The sequence below is a fragment of the Neofelis nebulosa genome, chromosome 17 (assembly GCF_028018385.1).
Source record: "Neofelis nebulosa isolate mNeoNeb1 chromosome 17, mNeoNeb1.pri, whole genome shotgun sequence".
NCBI classification, from domain to species: domain Eukaryota; kingdom Metazoa; phylum Chordata; class Mammalia; order Carnivora; family Felidae; genus Neofelis; species Neofelis nebulosa.
Genome location: NC_080798.1, coordinates 7,909,603 through 7,931,736, shown reverse-complemented (window position 1 = coordinate 7,931,736; position 22,134 = coordinate 7,909,603). Strand labels below are relative to the sequence as shown.

The 22,134-nt window shown below is 58.8% G+C and overlaps 1 protein-coding gene across 3 annotated transcripts in view; it reads right to left on the bottom strand.

The window, feature by feature from the left end:
- Positions 1–22,134, bottom strand: part of LRRC4B (leucine rich repeat containing 4B) — a 61,918-nt gene that overhangs the window by 16,099 nt on the left and 23,685 nt on the right. For 2 of the 3 annotated variants that reach the window (XM_058708324.1, XM_058708321.1), the window contains exon 2: positions 8,304–8,635. In XM_058708324.1, the coding sequence (XP_058564307.1) occupies positions 8,304–8,600 (297 nt within the window). In that variant the 5' untranslated portion in view covers positions 8,601–8,635. Of the gene's footprint in view, positions 1–8,303; positions 8,636–10,743; positions 11,019–22,134 lie in introns of those variants that run through there. The other variant, XM_058708322.1, reaches the window with a different exon arrangement.

Below are 22,134 nucleotides of genomic sequence, written 5' to 3'. Positions count from 1 at the left end.
ATTAGGAAACATCAGGAAATTAGTGTTGGAAAAATCAAATTCTGTAGCCAGTCGGCCTGGGCTAAGTCCCAACTCTACCCCCCAGCTGCGGCTTTTTGCACAAGGGTCTCACTTCCTGCACCACAGTCTTGCTGGTCCGTGAAATGGGGAGAACAGGACTTACAGGGTAGTTGTGGACAGAGCTCGGAGCATTGCTGGGAGGCTGTACACACACCCCTACTCCCACCCTCCCAAGCGGGAGGTGGGCTCAGAGAGGCAACCTGAGTACTAGAGGGGGAGATGTGGGTCTCCTGTCTCTCAGGCCTCAGTCTACTCAACTGAAAAATGGGGATCCCCACCTGTCCCTCTCCTGGGGCTCTCATGAGACTCCGAAGCCACAAGACTCTGCAAGACGGCGAGACGCCCTCTGATTGGTTCATGTAACGGTTGCATTTTGGGCCAGTGGTGACGTGAACAAGTGTGCACAAGTACGATCAATGAATTTGGGGTGCCGCGGGGACTGGGGGGCCTTGACCTGACTGGGGGCTCGGGGAAGGCGCCTCTGGGGTTGAGTCAAGAAAGACGAGGCCGACCGTGACAAAGATCTCACTGTCAATCCTTGCTAGAGCTGCTCAGCTCCTGGCCCCTCACCAGGGTCCTCTCCCACCTTAAGTCCGCATGCGAATGCACTGCCCCCAGGTGACGCCGTGTCCCCAGGGCATCCGGGAGCACCTAGAATGCAGTGGCGTTCAATACCTGCTTGTCCAAAGAATGAAAGCATTGAATTTCTCAGCGGCTCTATGACGGAAGGGCTGTTGTTATCCCCGTTTCACAGATGACAAAACTGAGGCCCAGACAGGTTTGACAATGTGCCCGAGGAAGAGTTGTGAGTGAACCCTCAACTGTCCCCACAACTGTTAAGCGCTGGTGCTAAGTAGATGTAGGGGAGAGTGGAAGAGCATTCCAGAAAGAGGGAACGTCCAGTGTGAAGGGGCCCAGGGATGCAGGAGGCTGGAGGCAGGGGCCATGTCCTGAAGGGCGCTATCTCAGTCAGAGAAGGTAACAGGTGGACCACCTGGGGGCCTGAGCTCGATGGCGTCGGACTCCGCCACTTGTGACATGTGGCTCGTGCTGTCCTTCCTGGAGCCGGCTCGCTGACAGTCCCATTCCTGCTCCGGCCTGGAGCGCACAGGCCACTCTCCACGGCATGAATTGGGGAGGAGGGACTCCACTACACCCGCCCCGGCTCGAAAAGATTCTATGTCGAAGGTCAGGTGGAGTAGGGACCGCCCCCAAACTGGAAACGGTCCGAATGCCCATCCAGAGGAAATGGATCAAGAGATCGCGGTAACTTCATCGGACAGAATATTACCCAACAATAAAGAAGGAAAAGGAAGGAGCGCCGGGCTACAGGAGAACGACGAGGAGACCAGGCGGCCGAGAGGCACAAACAGCAGCTGGGGGGGCAGCCGTGTAGACGGTGTAGATGGTGTAGATGCACTATTCTGGCTGTTAGAAGTCAGGGGAGGGGCTGTCCCATTTTCCATCTGTCAAATGGGACAAACAATCCTGTCCTTGTGAGAACGAAGAGGCCTGGGGAAGGGAGAGCACTCCCAGTCCCCCGGCTCAGGGTAAACGCTCTGCAGATTTGGGTTTCTGCTCCCTTTTCCAGGGACAGGTGAGCGAATCCCACTACAGACTGTTGCCTTCAGCTTGTATACCATTTTGTACATATTATATATTTAAGTAGAATTTTTCTTGATAACAAAAAGCACTAGGTGCCCTCACTGAAGAAAATTTAGCAACTGAAGAAAGCGAACAGAAGAAATGCAATTATCCTCCATAATGCTAGTGTGATGGGAAAGGCGGGGCCAACGTTTCTGGGTGGTCCCTGCATTTTGTGTTTGCTTTCAGGACAGTTTTATTATTTTATTATTATGTTTAAAGTTTACTTATTTATTTTTGAGAAAGAGAGAGAGAGAGAGCACAGCAGGAGAGGGGCAGAGAGGGAGACACAGAATCTAAAGCTGGCTCCAGCCTCTGAGTTGTCAGCGCAGAATGCTGATGCGGGCCTTGAACTCACAAACCCTCGAGATCATGACCTGAGCTGAAGTCGGAAGCTCAATCGACTGAGCCACCCAGACCCCCTCTCCTTTCAGGGCAGTTTTAAAACAAACTGGACGTCCTGCTTGCATCCTTTGAAAGCTCAGTGTTACATTCTAAGCATTTCCCTGTGTCCTTTGATATTCTTCGAAACTCTGTTTTAAATAGCTAAGTAACACTCTGTTGTAAGAATGCGCCCCAATTCACTTGACCAATGCCCTGATTACCAAGAACTGAGGCGGCTTCTGTTCTACACTTTGGCCCCCTTGGGCCATCCTTCAACCTCTCTCTGAAGCACCTCTGAGCACTTCTTTCCGGTGGGTGGATGGGTTTCTTAGGCCAGAAGCACACGTCCTTGCAGAGCACCTTCACACACTGCCCACACGACCTCCCGGTGGACCCCGAGGGACCCTGGTTAAGTCCACGCGTGAAGTCTGATCCAGAGAGTCCCCCAAAGATGTTACCACGAGGCTCCCAAAGGGGTCCTGAGGGGGATTTTGTGGTGGAGGCAGCTCCAAGCCTCCTGGGTGTCTGTCCTGATTCAGAGGTGGGGGGGGCAGGAGGTGGGGGGGGCACCCACCAAGGAGAATTCTGCAGTGGGTGGACACACACGCGCACACACCCTGATGTGGATGGCTCTTAAAACACCCCGGGCTGAGTGAAAACACTGAGTGACAAAGAAAGCCATCTATAATGCAGCTTCATCTACATAAATTAAAAATACATGCACACAATAAGCATTTTGCAAGAACACACACAAGCAGAAAGATCCACAGTAAACACATTAGGATGACTGGCTCTGGGGAGGAGGGGAACAGAGCCGGCCGAGGAGAGGAGGAGTAGGCCCGCCCCAGGTGGGAGTTGTGTGGGGTCCCTGGGGCATGTGGCCTCAGGGCTGTCAGGGCTGGGAGGTCAGGGGGAAGGAGCGTCTCTAGGCCTCTGCCTAGAAAGTGACTCCACAGGCTCGGGCTTTCGCGCCCCTGTCCCGTCTCAGAAACGATTAGGGGGCCCATGGAAGGCTGCTGATATTTAAAAATTATTTTGAGGGGCGCCTGGGTGGCGCAGTCGGTTAAGCGTCCGACTTCAGCCAGGTCACGATCTCGCGGTCCGTGAGTTCGAGCCCCGCGTCAGGCTCTGGGCTGATGGCTCGGAGCCTGGAGCCTGCTTCCGATTCTGTGTCTCCCTCTCTCTCTGCCCCTCCCCCGTTCATGCTCTGTCTCTCTGTCCCAAAAATAAATAAAAAAAAAAAAACGTTGAAAAAAAAATTAAAAAAAAAAATTATTTTGCTTGCAAAGGCCATTAAAACAACCATTTCCACCACCTGCTGGCCCTGTCGTGTCCCAGGAGGGCATTTGAACCCTCTCCAGAGATGGACACCACTGTTCTAGATGGAAGCTTTTGCTCGGGAGCCAGCCGACCTTCCATTCATAGACAACTATCTGCTATGCACCTGCTGTGTACCAGGCTCTGTTCTCGGTGCTGGGGGTCCAGCAGGGAGCAGGGTGAAGACCCCCTTCAGGGAGTCATCGTCTGTGCAGAGCCAGATGACAAGCAAGTGACCACGGACAGGACAGGGAGGCTCTCAAATCCCCGGAACTCAGGCCATTTCTACGGCGCTTTGGTGTCAGGCTGTGTGTGTGTGTGTGTGTGTGTGTGTGCGCGTGCACGCACAGTCCCCTGCATATTTGGGGAAGTACCAGCCACCACGAGCAGGACACATAGGGCTTGCAGGGCAGTGCCTCTATGATTGTCCCTCTGACTCCGAGATTCTACTTCTAGGAATTTCTCCCAAGGGCAGAATCCGGAAAGTTCCCAAGACTGAGCACGGAGGTTGTTGACCACAGCGCTGTCTGTATCAGTGAAAACACTGGAGAGAAGAACGGACTAGTTAAGTAACGGGATGGCCAGAATCCTACACAGTGATTAAAACTGATATTTTGGACGAGCATTAGTGTCAGGGAGAAAGGTGTTCATGCTACGCTCTCAGGTGTCGAAAGTCAGCTACAAACTGATATCAAATGGTGTGATTTCATTTTTTTCTCAAAAAAGTAAAAAAAAAAAAAAAAGAAAGAAATCCCTTTACCAACCCCCCCTACCAGGGCACTGGCCAGAAAGACACTAAATGCTAATGGGAGTTACCTGTGAGTGTCGAATTACGCTTGGCTTTTGTCCCTTTTTACTTAGGCATATATTCTAGGTTTTCTAAATTAATTTGCATTCATTCTGTAATAAATAATTTAAAAGTCAATTTGTATAGGCTCAAAAAAGAGCCAGGAAGCCTTTAAAAACAAAATGTAAACAGTAGTTATTTATATCTAGGTGGTGGGACTAGGGGTCATTTTTTTTCTTTTTCTTTTTCTTTTTAACTGGATAATGAAAAAGTTACTTTCTCAGGGTGCCTGGATGGCTCAGTCGGTTAAGCATCTGACTCTTGATATCGGCTCAGGTCATAATCTCATGGTTTGTGGGATCGAGCCCCACGTCGGGCTCTGTGCTAGCAGAGCTTGGGGTTCTCTGTCTCCCTCTCTCCTTCTCGTGTGCGCGCGCTCTCTCAAAATAAATAAATAAACTTTTTTTTTTTCCTACAGTTACATTCCCAAGCTCCTCCACTGTCTCCTCGGCAGCCCCACTCCTGCCACCTGCAAGGTGCCCACGAAGGGAGGCCAGTCTGACTGAACGTTCACAAGCACCTGCTCTCGTGGACAGCACTCTTTCCACCCTGGGGGAACATGCAGTTTGCGGGGGGACGGAAGCCTCTGGGGTGGGGGTGCCAGAACCCCCAGGGATGAAACATGCCCACTTTTGTGTGTGTTTAGCACTGTGCACACCGCGTGGCTGCAGCAGACCCGTGCGTGACTTATAAAGAAGTTCACTCACGTCCATGGGGCTCAAGTGCACACCTGGACAGAGATGTGGGTCAAACGTCTGGAGGCCAGTGGCCCCACGAGATGGGGTGACAGACGCGCCAGCAAACAGGCCCAGGCAAAGGGGCCAGCTCAACCCCAAAAGAAAACCATCCTGTCTTGCCTCTTCCCACACCCACTCTGCTGGAACGTCCTGGTGTCTCCACCTTCAAAACACGCCCAGAACCAGCCGACTTCTCACCACCTCCACCGCAAGCAGCCTGGTCCCAGCCGAGCCCCTGGCATTTCTCACCAGAACTCTGCACCAGCAAGGAGACAGCAGATCCGGGATTCAAACCCAGCCCCCCTGGCGCAGGATCCACGTGCCGTATGGGCCTCCCTGCACCTCAGCCGGGGAGACCCAAGTCAGCAGCCCGTCTGCCCTCTGCTCAGAGCTTCCCCCGGCTCCTGGCTCATTCTGAGAAGAGCCCACGTCCTCACCATGAGGCCATGAGGCCCTGTGGCCCTGCGGGATCTGCCCTCACCTCCCACCCTCTCTCCTGGTTCACTGTGCTCCGGTCACACCTGCTTGTTGCTGTTCCTCCCACACACCAGGCAGGATCCTACCCCAGGGCCTTTGCATTTGCTGTCCTCTGCCTGGAATGCCCTTCCATGAGATTCCACCTTCATGTCCTCCAAACGTTTGCTCAGATGTCACCTTCTCCACTAGGCCACCTGGACCTCCTGTCTTTAAAGCTGCAGCCAGTCACCCCTCCTCCTCCTGCACCCACCGTCCCCAGGCCCCATCTATTTCCTTTTCCCACAGCCCTCAGCATGTTTAACACATGCCATTTACTTATCATGCCTAAGTCTAGAATGCGGGCTGGGGGTAGGTAGGACAGGTTGTCTGTTTCGCTCACTGATGTATCTGGAGTGACTGGACCACGCCTCCCACACAGAAGACAACCAAGAGATATTTAGCAAACACAAGCGTCCTGGGTAAGGGCAGGGATGTCTGGAGGTGGGGGCGGGGGGAGTCCACGGGCCCAGAATGGAAGGCGGGAAGGAAAGCTAGGCTGGGGGACCCAGGGGCCACAGAGAGGCATATTTGGATGGAGGGGTGAAATGGGAGGGCAACTGGCGGCAATCGTAGGGGCCGGCAGGCCAGGCCCAGCTGTGTAGGACTCGGCTGTCACAATATAGAGGCTGGATTTCACTCCTGAGGCCAGGAGGCTTCAGTGGGTTTCGGGCAGAGGCCAGCACCCCTTGGGGGCCACTGGGAGGATGGACTGGGCCTGAGAGTAGGGGCTGGCGGTGCCAGGGGAGCACTGCTCGGGCCGTTGTGCGCCTGCGGGCAGCCACAAGTCTGTGGGCGGAGCCCCGTGCCGGCAAACGCACTGAATCGTTCATCGAGCTCCCCAAAGAGAAAATGGCCCAGTTCTACTGCAGGGTCACTGCCGCGGCCTGGGGCTGCTGGTGGGGCGGACTCAGCGGCCCCTCATCGCACACACACTTCCTGATGCGCTAACGTCTCCCCTCCGACTTCCATTCCCCAGAATGCAGTTGTCCCAGCCCAACTCGCCATCCCGTTCGTTTTACAGTCTCTTCCCTTATACGTACACAAGGGGAGGGCCCTGCCCTTCCGTCAGTACCTAAATCAGGGCTTGGCTCGGAGCTGGTGGCAACACGTGTGGAACGTCACGTGAGTAAAGAAAGGCCGGAACCGGGCAGGCAGAGTCCAGGGAACAAGGGCGAGAAGGAAGTGAGGGTGTCGGCCCCCTGACAGGAGTCAGGGGCAGGTCAGCAGGGACTCCAGCCTGAGGATGCAGGTTAGCACTCTACAGAAGGCACCCTGTTGAGGAGGTGGGGCCGAGCTGGAGGACACGATCCTGACCCCAACACTGGCTTCACTGGTCCTTGCCGTGCAGCCACCAGGATAGCCTTCTCGACTTGGGCAGTAGTGCCCTTGGTGCTGCGCCCCTGAAAGATCCCCTCTGTCTTCTGCAGAGGGGAGCCCTGTCCCCAGGCTCTCCAGGACAGTGAGATGGGCGCCACTGACCCCTTCCCCTCCCAGGGACAGACAGGGAAGTGCCATGGCGGAGGGGAACCTTAGCTCCCAGGGGCCTGGGACGTCACACGCGAGCCGTCTTCTCTCCTAGCTTTATGGGCTGGGGTCGGGGGAGGCTTGCGTGGTGTGCGGTACCGACCCTGTGCCTTTAAAATGGTGGTTCTCGGGGCGGCTGGGTGGCTCAGTAGGTTAAGCACCCGACTTCGGCTCAGGTCATGATCTCAAGGTTGGTGGGTTCGAACCCCGCGTCGGGCTCAGGGCTGACAGCTCGGAGCCTGGAGCCTGCTTCGGATTCTGTGTCTCCCTCTCTCTCTGCCCCTCCCTCACTTGAACTCTCTCTCTCAAAAGTAACATTTAAAAACTTAAAAAAAAAATAGTGGCTCTCAACTAGGGAGATTCCCCCCCCCCCCCTTCAGTATCTGGCAACATTTGGAGACATTTGGGCACCAGGGGCGAGGTGCTGCTGGCGTCTGGTGGCCAGGGTTACTGCTTAGCACCCTACAGCACATAGGAGGTCCCCACAACCGAAGATGATTGGGCCCCAAACGTCAACAGAGTAGAGAAGGAGAGACCCTGCTTTAAAAATGCACAGCTCTGCCCTTGAGGCATCATTTATACCCCGTCTTAGCCACAGTCACAATTAACCGGATGGCACCTGCCCCGTCCAGGCACCAGCCACGCGCTTGGACAGGAGACAAGGCCCACGGGAGTGCTCAGGTCTCCAAATGTCACGCCACCTCCGGGAAGTGGGCACACGAGCCCCACACCGCACGGCAAAGGAGTGCTCGCCAGGTGCCAGAAGATTCTAAGTCCCTGGCAAGTCTGAAACCCATCAGCCGTCACCCAACTCCCCCGGGGCAGGAGGTCTTAGCATCCCCATTTTGCAGACGAAGAAACGGAGGCGCAGAGTCCACGTGAGCCCGAGGCCACGCAGCAGGTGTAGCGGCGCAGAAGGCACGGAGGCCTCGAGCAAGGGTCACTTTGCCCACCTGTGACTCCAAGGGCAGGCCGAGGGCTTGCCTGTCCTGTGCTGGCGGAGGCAGGCAGGTGGCCGTGCCTCCGAGCCCCAGCGCACTGGCACAGAGGTGTTTTCTCGTCAGAGAAAACCTGGGCAGCCTTAGCTCAAGTTAATAGGATGCAAACAGTATCTCCTAAGTGCCACAGGGACGGCCGTGAGGAGCTGGAGGGGATGCCCAGAAGGCCTTCGCCACCTCGAGGAAGAGGAACTGGCCGCCACCTGTGCAGCGCCACTACCCTCCACGGCTGTGTGTCCCCCCTCCCCCACCCCACCGGATGCGGGCCCAGCTCACCTGGATGCCATTCTCCTGCAGGTTCAGGTACCGCGTGTTGACAGGGATGCTGGCGGGGACCTCGGCCAGCTCTCTCCGCGTGCAGATCACCCGGCTGGCCTGGTTGCTGCAGGAGCAGGCCGCGGGGCAGGAGGTGGCCGGCGGGGAGCCCCCTCCGGCGGCCAATGTCATGGCCACGCCGCCCCCGCCGGCCCCCAGGGGTGGGGAGAAGAGCCAGAGGAAGAGCAGGGCCCCATGGGGCCAGGACATCCTACCGGGCGGCAGCGGGGGGCACGGGGAGCTGCGGGCGCACGCCATCCTCAATGTTCATGCTCCGCGTGGGCGCCGGGGGGCTGTCGGGGTGGGGGGGAGAGAGGGAGAAGCTCGGTGAGGGACAAGGACCCCGTTGGCCCACCTGCTCCCCAACCCCCAGGCAGCTCTCAGCCACTGCTGCCACTGTCACCTCCCTGGTCTACTCAGGACCCGGAGAGCAGGGCTCCCCCCGCCCCATGGGGGGGCCGACCCACCCCCTGAGGGAGGCAGAGAAGGGCGCTAGCCCTGCCCTCCCTGCACTGTCTCACGTCCCTCCCCGACTGGAAGATTGTGCCCCTTTCGCAGAACGGACAACCGAGGCAAGGGTGAGGTGGGGAGAGAACGGCTGCCCCAGGCGCTTGGCCAGTAACGGAGATGTCAGATCCAAACCCTGGTTCTAGGCATGGTTTCAGAGATGGAGACAAAGAGGCAGAGATGGAGGGAGAGGAAGAGAGACAAGATGAAGTGCCAGAGAAAGGATGAAGTGCCAGGTCCGGAAGCCCGGGTGGTGGTGGTCTGGAGTCTGGCTTCCGTCACGGTGGCCGTCTAGGCCCCCTTGCCTCCGGCGCGACCTCCTGTCCCCTCACCCCACTCCCTACCCAGGAGCCTTTGCAAAGAGGCCGGGTGCCCAGCACCAAACGCCCCCCACACCGGGCCCGCCGCCCCTTAGACTCCTGTCACCCCGTCAGGGGCCGGGGGTGGCCTCTCAGCAGCCAGAGAGACTTGAGTTAGACTCAGAGGAGGAACTTCAAGAAGGTAAGTGCCAGACAAGGCACCTGTTGAGGTGAAGTGTGGGCAGGAGAGGCTGGGAGCAGACTGGAGAAGGCAAGGGGGAGGAGGGGGCCGCGGGGGCCTGGGGTGGCAGCACAGGCGGGAGGCCGTGGGATTGCAGGTGCCCAGGGCCAAGGCAGCGCCTGGTGGCTCCGTGCCAGCAGCTGCCGGGGATGGTGTCGGGGCGGTCGGTGGGGAGGGGGCTGGGGGCCAGAGACCCTGTGCTCGAACTCTGGGTGGGCAACGGGCGGGGTGGGGTCAGGGCAAGACAAAGGGGGACGGGCCAATCATAACAACAGTGACGGTGAGAACAGCAACGATAATAACAGCTCCGGTCTTCCGGGTTAGCCCTTTCTATGCCCCAGACTCTGCGCACACAGTGTTCTCATGGAAGCCTCCCAGGAACCGTAGGAGGAAGCCGTTAGGACGCCCAATCTGCAGATGAGGACACTGAGGCGCTGGAAGGGGGACGGCTCGTCCAGGCGTGGAGCCGGCCAGTGAGTGGCAGAGGGGGCTGGTGGCCCTGGCTTTCCCTTCCCTTCCAGGCAGTGTCTGGAGCACATGCACGTGCACCCACATCAGCAGGCCGCCCCGAGTCCCCCGGCTAGCGGGGGGGGGGGGGGGGGGAGACGGAAGTGGTCTGCACAAACATGCCCACCAGCAGCAGAGACCCGGGCACACCGCAGACAGCCGACTCTCAGACCCACGGACACGGGGCCACCAGCCCCAACCCCGCACGAGTGTGCGCACACACACACACACACACACGCGCACACACACACACACACACACACACATTCGCTTCCTCCTTCTGCAGTTTCCAAGATCATTTTAACTCTGATAAAAATGCATGTGCGTAGTCTGTGCGCCTGGATGCATGTATGAGAGCCAGAGCTAGACGGAGAGACGCAGAGACAGAGACGAGAAAGCCTGAGAGACAGAGACGAGGAGGGGTCGGTTCTGTGTCTGAATCCTGGACTCATTTTTCCACCTGGTGGGCTGGGGGCTGTGTGCGCCTCTATCTGTGAGTCATGTGAGCGCAGCGGGGTCTCCCCTTCCCGAGTGTGACAGGGGGGTCTCCGCTGGCCCTAGTCCTGCACCCCCATCCCCTTTCCCACCTCCTAAGACTGGCGACGACTCAGCCCACACCCTCGAAGCCAGGGGCAGAAATTGCGGCTGCAGCACTCGCCCCAGGTCCAGGCCTGCAGCCGTGTCTCTACCGCATCTGTCCCCATCTCTCCTGCAGCCGCCCGCATCCCTCCCCCCCCTCCCATCACAGCTTCTGCGGTGGTGGCTGGGCCTCCCGCCCCTTCCCTCCTTCGCCCTCAGCCATCTCTGTCCTTGTCCCCCCCACCCAACCACAGTGAGGGACACTCACCCCGGTGGCTCCGCTTCCGCTGGGCCTCTCCCTGGGCCCCAGGCCCCCCCCTCCACATGCCTCCAGCCGGCGGGGGGGCTCTGCCTCCCCAGTTCTCCAGGGCTTCCTTCGACGTCGGGCTGGGGGGGGGCGCAGGGGCTTCTTGGGTCTCCCCGCGCCCCCCCCCTCCTCACCGGTCGCCCTTTCCGCCCCGGGGAGGCCCGTCCAGGCCACTGCAGCAGTCTCCTCCCCCTCCTCCCTGCTGGCCTCCTCTTGCTTCCTACCCCCACCCCCACCGCTACCTCCGCTCTCCCCCCCCCCCCCACCGCCGGCTGCTCTGCTCTCCCCCCACCGACCCCGGCCCCCTTCTCCTCTCTCCCGGCCCCCTGGCCTTGTCCCTCCTCAGCCCCAGCCCCCTCTTCGGGGCTCCCCCTCACTGTCTCGCCTCCCTCGGGACGACCAGGCCCCCTCTCTCCTTCTCCTCCATGTCCTCCTCACTCTCGCTCTGTCCCCATCACCCTCTCCGTAGGTTGGGGAGCCCGTCTGGGTCAGATTCTCTGTCTGTCTGTCCGTCTGTCTCGGTCTCTCTCGGCCAGGCTCTGTCTGTCTCTCTCTTTCTCCGCGATTACAATTTCTAGTCACACGGCAGTGCAGAGCCAAGCCGTGCCTCAGCTCCCTCCCTCCCCACCCCCTCCCTCCTTCTTTCTCTCCTTCCGAACGGGGAGGGCGCCTCTCCTCCCTCCTCCTCGGCCCCCCTTCCCTGCACCGGGAGGCCTCCCCCTCCCCCGCTAATCAAAGGCTCCGTTATCTAATTAACCCATTGGTTCTGGGCGGCAGGGGAAGGTCGGGGGAAGCGGGGGGAGGAAGGTTGACGGCCGGCTGCCCTGGGAAGGGGGGGGGCGTGTGGGCTGTGCCAAGCCCGGCCTCGTGGCACAGACTGGCTGCAAAACCAGGCTGGGCCACGGCTGACCCCACCCCCCCACCGCTGGCCACAGCCACCCCTCCTGCACCTGTCCCCAGGCCCAAGGACAGACAGCCTAGCACAGTCTTCCCTCAGGAGCTAGTACCTCCAGGCCCCCCCGGGGGAGCTCCCCGAGCCCCTCACCACGCCGCGTGGCCATTTACTCCTACCCCCACCACTGACACACCAGCGATCCTGGGCCAACATCCTTGTCACCCAGTCCTGCAGCCAAGGGCCGGCCCCCATTCGTGCCACAAAGAAACCCGGCCCCAGATGCAGCTCTCTCCCCCCCCCCCACCCGGACCTCAGCCAGGGCCCGCTAGCCGCCTCCCCATACGCTTCTGCAAAATGGGCAGGGAAGCCGCTCGCGTTTCTTCCGTTCACCCGGCCAGCCAGCCAGCCGGCAGATATTTTCTGAGTCCCTACTGTGTGCAAGCACTGGTGTCGATGCGGCCAAAGGCCACCTCCATACTCAAAGCCCAGGGCACCCGCAGGGCACACAAGGTAAGTGGCAGCATTAGGGCACATGAAGCAAGGGAGGCTGTTTCCCTTGCTGTGTGACCTCAGGCCAGTGACTTCGTGGTTCTGAGCTGCAGGAAATGCTGGGAGACGGGGCGGGGGGTTGGGGGGGGTGGGGGGTAATAAGAGTATCGGCCTCCTAGGGCTGTTGGGGGCCGGCTAGCTAGATCCTCAGTGAAAACGCTCTACCTGTGCCCCACATGCAGATCTGAGGTCTTGAGGTCGCCCCCAAGCCACCTCCTCTGAGATCAGAGTCCTTCTTCACCGGTGCCCCGCTTCTGTCCCGCCCTCCCTCCCAGTCTGTTCCCACAGGCAGCCAGAGCGGTCCTGTCAACATCCAACCTGCCATCCAGACCCTGCCCTCCTCTGTTCCACAGCCCCTCACCCTCTCACTCAGGTGGTCTCACTAGGTGCAAGGGCAGGGGACATCACCTGGGTTCCCAGGCCCCCTCTCCTCAGGCTGGGCCACTTCTCTGGCTTCAGCTCTGGTCTCCTCCCCTGCTCACTCGCTGACTTCAGGCCACACCGGCCTCCTCAGTTTCTGGAACAGGCTGCATACATTTCTGCCTCAGGGCCTTTGCTCTTGCTCTTCCCTGTCTGGATCCCAGAGCCCCCCCCCCCCCCCCCCCCCCGCCACCGCCCCGCCTCCCAGATTGGGCCTGCCTCCTCTCAGGTCTTTGCTCAGGTGTTACCTTCTCCGGGGAGACCATCCTGACGACCTCAAATCACAGCACCTTAGCCGTCTCCAGAACCTTCACTCTTGTACTTTTCTATATGACATTCGTCACCATCTAGCCTCTTACAAACCCACACGCTTGAGTGTAAGCTCCCCAAGGGCAGGCACTCCATCTGTTTTGGGCAGTTTGGTTCCCAGTATTTATGATGGTGCCTGGCACACGTTAGGTGCTCAGTAAACTGAGTGAGGAATGAATGAGCGAGTTATCATGGCTGTTAGTCTATACTCCTCACGGACTGAACACTTCGCCTCGTTACAGTTGCACGGAGACCCACCCGCACCCAGCCCAGGACACACTCTTAACAGCTGCAACCTCTCAAGCTCACACCTCAGGCGGCCCAGAGCCTGAGGTCCCCGCCCATCCCAGGAGGCCCGCCCAGCAGAGGCAGCACATCCCTATGCAAACACAACTGCCTTCAGTTTGACGCCCGCGCGGCACCAAGGCGCAACCTGGATGGAGAGGTCCCAGGTACCACACTCTAGAGTCCCAAACAGCAGGCCCCCAGGGCAGCTCCTGCACCCCACTAACTGTCATGCTGTGAGGATAACCCTTCCCCTGCTGAGCACGTTCCCAAAGCCCTGGGGCACACGTCTGAGCGTCCCGACACCACTGACGATGTCGATGCCTGCCAGGTACCTGGCATTCCTGGGGCACCGTTCTGGGCTCTGTACTTGGCAATAACCGCAGTTCTCCCCTGGGCCCTCGGAGAGGCGCTGCTACTACCCCCCATTTCACAGATAGGAAAGCCGAGGCACCGAAAGACAAAGGCACTTGCCCCAGGCCATGCAAGGCTACGAAATGGTCCCTCCCTGGTCAGCCTCACCAGAGCCAACAGGTCCCAGAGACCCCAAAGCTTGTCAGGACAGCAACCTCAGTCCCACGGAAGTCTCTCAGGGTGGGGGGACATGTTAAACAATAGTCAGCATCCTGCAAAGCCTGTCTCATCCCCACTGCATAGGATGAGACAAACCTCCCCTGGTCCACACCCTGCTGCCAGGGGTCACATGACCTGCTGTCAGCGATCGCCTTGCTCCCCACAGTGCAATCCTAATAGCGATGGGAAGCGTTTCCTGGGCACCCACAACGTGCCTGGTGCTGGCCTAAGCACTGCCCACGCCTGCAGCCACTGGCTTCTCCCCGTGGCCTGTTCTGGTGTCCATTTTACAGTTGGAGCAACAGATCGGGAGGGCTGAAGACACTGGCCGATGGCCGGTCACACAGCTTGTCCGTGGGACAGCTGGCATTGGAAGCCAAGGCCCAGAACCTGGCCAGGTCACCACGTGCCCTGGGGGGAGGCCTCCTGCCTGTTCTCCACCCCTACCTGGTCGAAGGAATGAAACAGCCAGAGAGGCAAGAGGCCCCAAGAGAGAAGAGGGGCGCAAGGCAGAGAAGGGCAGAGACATGGAAAGACAGAGGAACAAAGACAGGGGCTAGAGACCAAAACACGACCGTGCACGAGGGGCCAGGGAGAGGGAGAGACTACAAGAAGGGCAGGAGAGCAGAGGAAGCCCGAGAGGGAACTGCGGGCCAGGGGAAGCATCACCATCCTCCCCAGACCAAGCTCTGAGAGATCTCGGGCACCGTGCCTGAGAGGATTCGGGCAGACGGCAGGTCGGAAACTCGGGGGCCCAGGGGAGGTGGGGCGAGGAGAGAAGGGAGGCAGGGAACGTTCCTGTCGGGCATACTCATTTTTCCGGGGGGAGTTCAGAAGGTGAGAGAAAAGATAGGAAATTGACTGCCATCGCAGCAAGAGGGATGGAGGTTAGATCTAAAGAAGAACTTCCCGACTGTGAGGGACTGGGGCGGAAGTGGAACCAGGAGGGTGGAGAGACATCAAAGCCAGAGAGAGCTGAACACTTCTCTCGCTGGATGCCTATCATATGCGCAAGGCTGGGAGCTGTTAAGTTGGTGGGGGGGAGGGTATGGGCAGAGCCGGCTTCGGGGACGGATGAAACAACTTCACACGTGTGTCCCTCTGAGCCAGTCCCTGTCCTGAAGGCTTTTCAAACAAAAGCAACCCCAAAGCCCGGAGAATCGACAGTCCCCTAACTTTTGAGCTAGCAGAACCCTGGGAAAGGCTTGTGGGGGCTCAGCCCTTGACTTGCCCTGCCCCCACCTCTTACACTGACATACTTCCTTTGCTCCCCAGCCCTCGGATGGCCAGAAGGTACCCTGTAGACAGCGATTTGTTCTGTCCATCATTGTCCGTCTCCCACCAGAAGGTGAGCTCCCCAGGCGGGGAGTTTGTCTGGCTTGCTCACGGCTGCATCCCCAATGCCTACACGCGGGCCCCCACAAAGCCTCGGCAAGAAGAGCCAGCGAGCACCCCCTACCGCCAGGTCCCCTGCCGGCACTGGCTGGGGAGGCCGGAGGGGAGCCTGTGAGCACAGGTGGGGGTTCCCGGAATGTCTAGGCAAATCACCGCCCATGGGCCCATGGCCGGTGGAGGGGAGTCGGGAGGAGGTGATCGCAAAGCTGAGACCAGAAGCAGGAGCAACAGGTGTGCAGGTGATGAAAGGACCCCAGGGTGCCAAGGCCTGGGGGCCAGAGAGGCGGGTGGGGGTCAGGGAGCCACACAGAGCCCAGCTCAGTTAAAAAGACGCCCCACCCCCACAGTAGGCTGAGAAGCAGGGGTGCTGGGGGGGTGGTGTTGGGGTAGGGGAGGGGCGAGTCAGCTCTGGGTTGGAAAGACCTCTCTGAGTAAACCGGGGCGTGGGGGGGCGGGGGAGCTGAAAGCTGGGGAGGAGCCGGACCAGGGGTCCAGGGGCAGAGGGTGAGGCTGGGGTTGAGGGTATGGAGAGGAGGGAGAACGGAGGCATGCAGCAAATTCGCCAAAGCCAAAGCTGCGGAATTTGGAGGAGATGTAGGAGGCGAGGCAGAGGGAGGAGCCGCACTCTCCTTACAGATGTGGGGTCAGATTCTGAGAGCCAGGAAAGGAGACAGGGCACCAGAGGAGGTCGGAGATGGGGGGAGAAAATAGAGCGATCCCTAGACACAGGACCCCCAACTCCAGTCTTTGCCAGTAAGAGGTGAGCCCGCTCATGCCAGGGGCCCGGGATGCTCCAGGAGCAGTGATGGAGGGCCCTGGGTGGCCCCACCTGTCGCCGGCAGTGAGACGCTGGGCCAGCCCCTCCATCCCTCTGCCCGCCCCCACCCCCGCTTCCCTCCTCTGTAACACAGGCCGTTGGTGACACTTGGAGGCTGCAGGGCTGCCGGAGGCTCCGGCAAGGGGGCCCAGGGCAGGATCTGGTGCTTTGCAAGTGACCTGCAAGGGTGAGCTGGGACCCAAGACCTGGCTGATAAATGGAGAAAGGAAAACGCGGCTCCCATCTCTGCATTGCTGTTTCCTGCTAGGAACGTCCCTCACTCCATCTCCTCATCGGAGAAATGGGGATTAATAAGATACCCTATGACAAAGGACTGGGAGGGCACGGGTTTGGGGGATGCATGAAGGCCTGAGAGCAGCAGCTGTCTACCAGCCGGCATAGAATGTTCTGGGAACTGATGCGTCGCTGCCTAGTGGCAGTCTCTGCGACTACGGAAGAAACGCTTTCTGTGCTGTCCAACATGGTAGCCACGAGCACGTGCGGCTGGTGAGCGCCTACTGAGTGGTGAGTGTGACTGAGGAATTGAATTAATTTAATTTAAATTAATCTAAATGTCAATGGCCACACGTGGCTGTAGTGGTTACTGTATTGGAGACCGTGGTTCTGACTGCTGGAGTGGCTGTCCCAGTGTGTGTCTGGCTGAAGCTCAGGTCTGCATGGAACTGGCTCTGCCTGAGGCCCCCGCGAACACACAGCCCCGGGCGGGCTCCCAGCTGAAGCGCGACCTCCAGGCCCCCTCTCTTCTGTGTACACTCTGTGCGATTCTGTGTAGCTCTGGGATGTGGGGGTCAGTATAACGCTGCTGAATTGAATCTGCCTGGGTGGGGGGGGGGGGTGGGGGAGCTAGAGCCTGGCCTGGTATTGGAACTTTTCAAAACAGAGGTCACCGCCAAGGCTCCGGCAGGGGTGTGTGAGGTGAGTTTGCAGGTGGGAGGGGTGCAGTGCAAGCCACCTTGACCGTGGGATGCTGGTCTGGGAGCACCCTGCGCTCCATTTCAGCATGAATCACGAACTCTCCTCCTCCCTCTCCCTGCTCCGTGGAAGAGTGTGCTCCAGGCTGGGCCAGACCCTCGTTAGAAGCTCCACTGCCACAGTGACTAGCCCTGTAGCCTTGGGGAGGGGATGTCACCTCTCGGGGCCTCAGTTTGCTCCTCTGTGAAATGGGGAAAATAGCTCATCTACCTCTGGGGGTGGTGGAGACTCTGGTCCGATACCTGTGATGGGTTCAGCGTGGTACCTGGCACAGAGGAAGCTCGCACTAAAATTATTCTCTGTGACCCTCCTCCTCCGTGTCACCACACCATCACTCTAGGACGACGGAGAGCTGGAAAGAGACTGGCATCAGGGAAACTTGGGTTCAAACTCTGACTTGCCACTGGCTCGTTGTGGTCCCCCTCCTGTCCCCACCAGGCTCTGTCTGCGGAGATAATGATACCCAGCTTACTGGGGGCTCATGGTGACATGTCCGGTGCTGGGCACTTGAATGACAGTGATATTAAAGGCTATTTTCACTGGGTCTGAAGAACAAACCTCTTTCTCATTCCGTGACTCAGTCTCCCTGCTCCCCATATGTAAATCCAGCATTTCCAGCCGGATCATTTATTGAGGAGTGGAGGCGGGGGGGAGGGGGGGGACGGACATCGAATCACCTGAGGAATCCGTGCCCCCCCACCCCCACCAGCTAGACGTGGATTGGACCCTCCCACACCTGGTGAGGAGAGCCCACTGTGAGAATCGGGGACGGTTGGTCCTGTCCCCTGGAGGCATTACAAGGGCATAAACGAGGGGAGGCCCTAAGTTACAGGAACCTTAATGTCTCTTTTAAAGTCTAACCTTCAGGGCACCTGGGGGCTCAGTCGGTTGAGCATCTGACTCTTGATTTCGGCTCAGGTCGTGTTCTCATGGTTCAAGGGATCGAGCCCTACATCGGGCTCTGTGCTGAGCATGGAGCCTGCTTAAGATTCTCTCTCTCTCTCTCTCTCTCTCTCTCTCTCTCTCTCCCTCTGCCCCTCTCCCCTGTTCCCGTTCTCTCTAAAATAAAATTACCAAAAAAATAAAGTATAACCTGATATGAGTCTGTTATTAACAATCTGATTATTATTAACAATCCTAATTTCTACTTGGAGGGCCTGATGGACCAGCAAGTTCCACTCTCTGGGTCTCAGTTTACCCCCCTGGAAAGCAGTGGTCTCAGCTGGGGGAAACAGTCTGGAGGGTGGCCCACGCCTGGGCTTGCAGCCCCAGCGAAGCCACTTCTGGCTGTTGACATTGGGCGAGGGACTTCTCTGTGAGCCTCAGTCTCCCTGTATGCCCAACTAGGGATGATGATCATGCCTCCCTTGGAGGTCTTCCGTGAAGGGCAAGTGGAGAACAGCCACGCAGCCTGGCACGTGGTAAGCTCTCCGTGGACTTCAGCTCTTTTCATTCTTATCTCGGGCCCTGTGCTTGAAGGTTCTAGGCAAGGGGAGGGCACATCTCAGTGTTTACCGCCTGGGGTTTACCCCTCAGGATAGCCAGGGCTGGCACTGCTCTCTGACCTTTGTCTCACTGCTTGGAACAAGAGCTCCAAGGCCTAAGGTCAATTCTGTGGGCAGGAGAGTGGGCTGGGGGCTTCAGGAAGAGAAGAGGGCTGCCTTAGCGGGCTGAGACAGGAAGGGGGTGGCCTGGGCTGCTGGCCCCAGCCTCCCTTCCCCCTGCTTCTGGGTCCTATACACGCTTCTCAACCTCCAGGCCGGACCAGGCATTCTTTCTCTTGGCAGCCTTCTTGGGGACCCAGTGGTCCCCTGGGATGGACTCCTGCCTGACCCCGAACTGCAGGGTCCCCTAGCAGCCCGTCTCCCGGGCCCCCAGTGCAGCTCTTCAGCCTCCACCTACCACGACAACGGTTGTGCCTGTAGGTTTCCAGGCAACAGAGGGGCATTTGGGCTCTTCCTACTCTCCTGCCACCCCCCTGCCTGGCAGAGCCACCTTACTTTCAGGGACCCGGAAGGGAAGGTAAAGGGGCTTCTGCTCAGTGAGGATGGAGGTATCCTAAACTCAAGAGACGAGGAGAGGAAAAAAAGCCACGCTCCTGACACCCCAAAGGGTGATGGTGAAGTAACTCAAGCTGGGCCCTAGCCCTGTCATGGCCCAAAAGGTACCTCGTTGTCTGCCACCCTGACCTGGAGGCGGGGCCAAACTAAGCCCCCTCCCCTTCCCAGAACAGGGCCCCCGGGTCCATCACCAGGCCCTCTGTCCCCTGAGACCCGCACTTGGACCGGATGAACTCCCAAATGTGCACCCGTCCTCCAACACACAGGGAAACCTACCCCCTGCCTGTGCTGCCATCCTGCACTAAGGGACAAGCGTGGGGGTCTGTGGCCCGCCCCGGCGTCAGCCAGCCTCGACTGGCCTGCCACATGGTGGCTTCGGGGAACGCTGCAAGGGGCCAGCGCTTCCCAAGCAGATCATGGCTGTGGAGAGCTCCTGTGCGCCTCCTGCACCCTGGTGGTCTTGCCAGTTTCTGCCTCCATGGGAGGGAGGGGGCAGGTGAGCCTGGGGGCTGGGGCAAAACTGCCCCGGAGGATGATGAGGCAGGAAGGCCAGGCTGACAAAGCTCCCGGCCAAGGGGGGCTCCAATTTTGGAAAGAAACCAGAGAGAAAGCAGCGTGGAGAGAGTGACAGGGCAAAAACCAAGCCCGGGGCCAGAGAAAATAGCCAGGCTTGAGAACTCAGCTGCCTATGGAGCCGGGCAGGTAAGACAGATGGATACAGCAGGTTAATAGAGAGTGGGAGCGATGGCCAGCAGGTACCTGAGCACAGCCCATGGCTAACCCAGAAGGGGAATTTTTCAAAAGAAGCGGGTAATCTGGATTTGGAGCGGGGGGGGGGGGGAATGTCATTGACATATAACATTGTATGAGTTTCAAGTGTACAACATAATGATTCAGTATTTGTGGAATGATTACCACAATAAGTCTAGTTGACATCCGTCACCACACGTAGCTACAATTTTTTTTCATGATGAGAATGGATTTTTACGTGAAATCACTATTTTTTTTTTTTAAGTTGACAACACATTAAATACTTGGAAAGCACTGGGGGGAAATAACACTCAGGGCCCACAGGACGCAGGAGAAGCACTCAGGAATGTGGGAGAGTGAGTGCAGGGAAGACAGAGCAGGAGGCAGGGAGGAACCTACGGGCTGGTGGGGGTAAGGGAGAGTGACACAGAGGAGCAGAGAGCAGAGCCTACAGGGAAATAGAGGCAGGTTTCACAGCAGGTGGGCTTTGAGAAAGAAATACTGATGAATAAGTTCATCTGTGTGGACCCATACACTGGGCTGTAGGGCTGTAGGGCGAAGAGGGTCGCCCCAGGGGAGAGCCAGGGGAGAGACGGTGGGAGATGGGCTTGATAGACACAGGAGGTCCGGGTAACATCTAGTGACAGGTGCCCGGCCACAGAGGTGGGGGAGGTTCGTGAAAGATGGGGCAGGATGGTGGAGAGAAGTGGGGAGGAAGGGAGACAGAGATGGGGACCGTGGCCTGAGAATGGAGCCAGGGCGCCGGAAGGAGTTCAGTGCTTCCCCTCCGCCTCCTGCCCCTCTGCCCACCTCTGCCCAAAGACCTGCCTTTCCCCTTGAGGCCTCTGTGACTGTGCACGAGTCCCTGCGCGCCTGCACTTGGCCATGGCTCTACCTTGGAGGGATGTGTCAGTGGTCCTCTGGCACCCGATGGTTTAATCCTGCTGTCCTCTCCGACAGCGAGGAGACTCCAGGAGCCCTCGGACTCTGATAGGCGGAGGGCATTCCTCCAACCGCCTCTGGGTGGAATTAAGGGTGATGGCCGGCTCCAGTCAGCACACACCTGTGCCCCTCACACTGGGCTCTGGGCTTGACTGTGTGCGCGCAGCTCTGTGACATCCCCAGAGCTCCGAGGCCACCTCTGTGCCTCTCATTTTGTGTCTCTTGGCGCACGTGAGTTCATGAGGCGACCGCGCGTTTGAGGGCCTCTCTGGCCAGCATGGTTCTCCACAGGGTGCTGCCTCTGTCTCTCCCTCCGGGTCTCTGTGCGTGAAGGGCTGTGCGTGTCTCTATACGTGCACTTGACTCCGGGTCTTTCTCCTGGCCTCTGGCTGATTCTGGGTACCGCAGCCCTGTTTGTAACTGGGTCTCTGGCTGCCAGTGAATAACTGTGTGTGTGTGTGTGTGTGTGCGTGCGTATGTGTGTGCTCTCGCACACCTCTGCCCACTCATGGCTCTGTGTCTTTCTCACACTCTCCCACCCTCTGCCCATGGCTGGTTCAGGTCCCTCGCAGTTCACTGTGCCTCTAATCCCCCCTGCACCTCTGGTGGTGGAATGTTCTCTGGCTCCTTCGTGCCAGCTCTGTGGGTCTGCACACACCCTCCCTGAGTCTGTGGCTCCCTGTGTCTCTGCCTAGGCCTTTTGCTCCTCTGTGCGTGTGGATGGTTGTGGGTTCCCCTGTCTGACTCTTGCTTTCTTTCAGAAATTAGGTGAGTAACTCTGTGTACGTCTGGCTCGGTGGTGATGCACCCTAATTGTGTGTGTGTGTGTGTGTGTGTGTGTGTGTGTGTGTGTGTGTTTGGGAGTCTTCTCTCACTCTGGCTGTGCCTCTATCTCTCTGGCTCCCACGCTTCTCTGCCTTGTCGGAGGGTCTCTCTCAGCGCCTCTCTGCTGCCTCATTCCCTGCCCCTCCTTTCTGAGTGCGCCCGCTGTGTGGACAGCCAGGTGGCCAGGATTAGAGGGGACCCAGCGAAGAGCAGGAGGAAGGCGGGAAGCGGAGGCTGCAAGATGCAGGTTGGAAGGAGCCAGGAGACAGAAGATGCTCCAGGAAGAGGGAGGGGCCGATGCTGGCCAAGGTCCTGGGGAGTGGGGGAGTTTTTAGGGGGGAGAGGATGCTGCCGGCTGCCTGGACCAGGAGGGAAGCGACTCCGGCTACTCCCAGCTGCCGCTGGAGCCCGAGTTCCTGTCTGGCGGCTGCGCCGGCCGGGACTAGGGATGTGAGGCGCATAGCAATGGGGCGCTGCGGAGGCTCGACTGCAGCTCCCAGCTGGGGCGGGGGGTGGGGAGGGGGCTGTGGGGCAGCCCT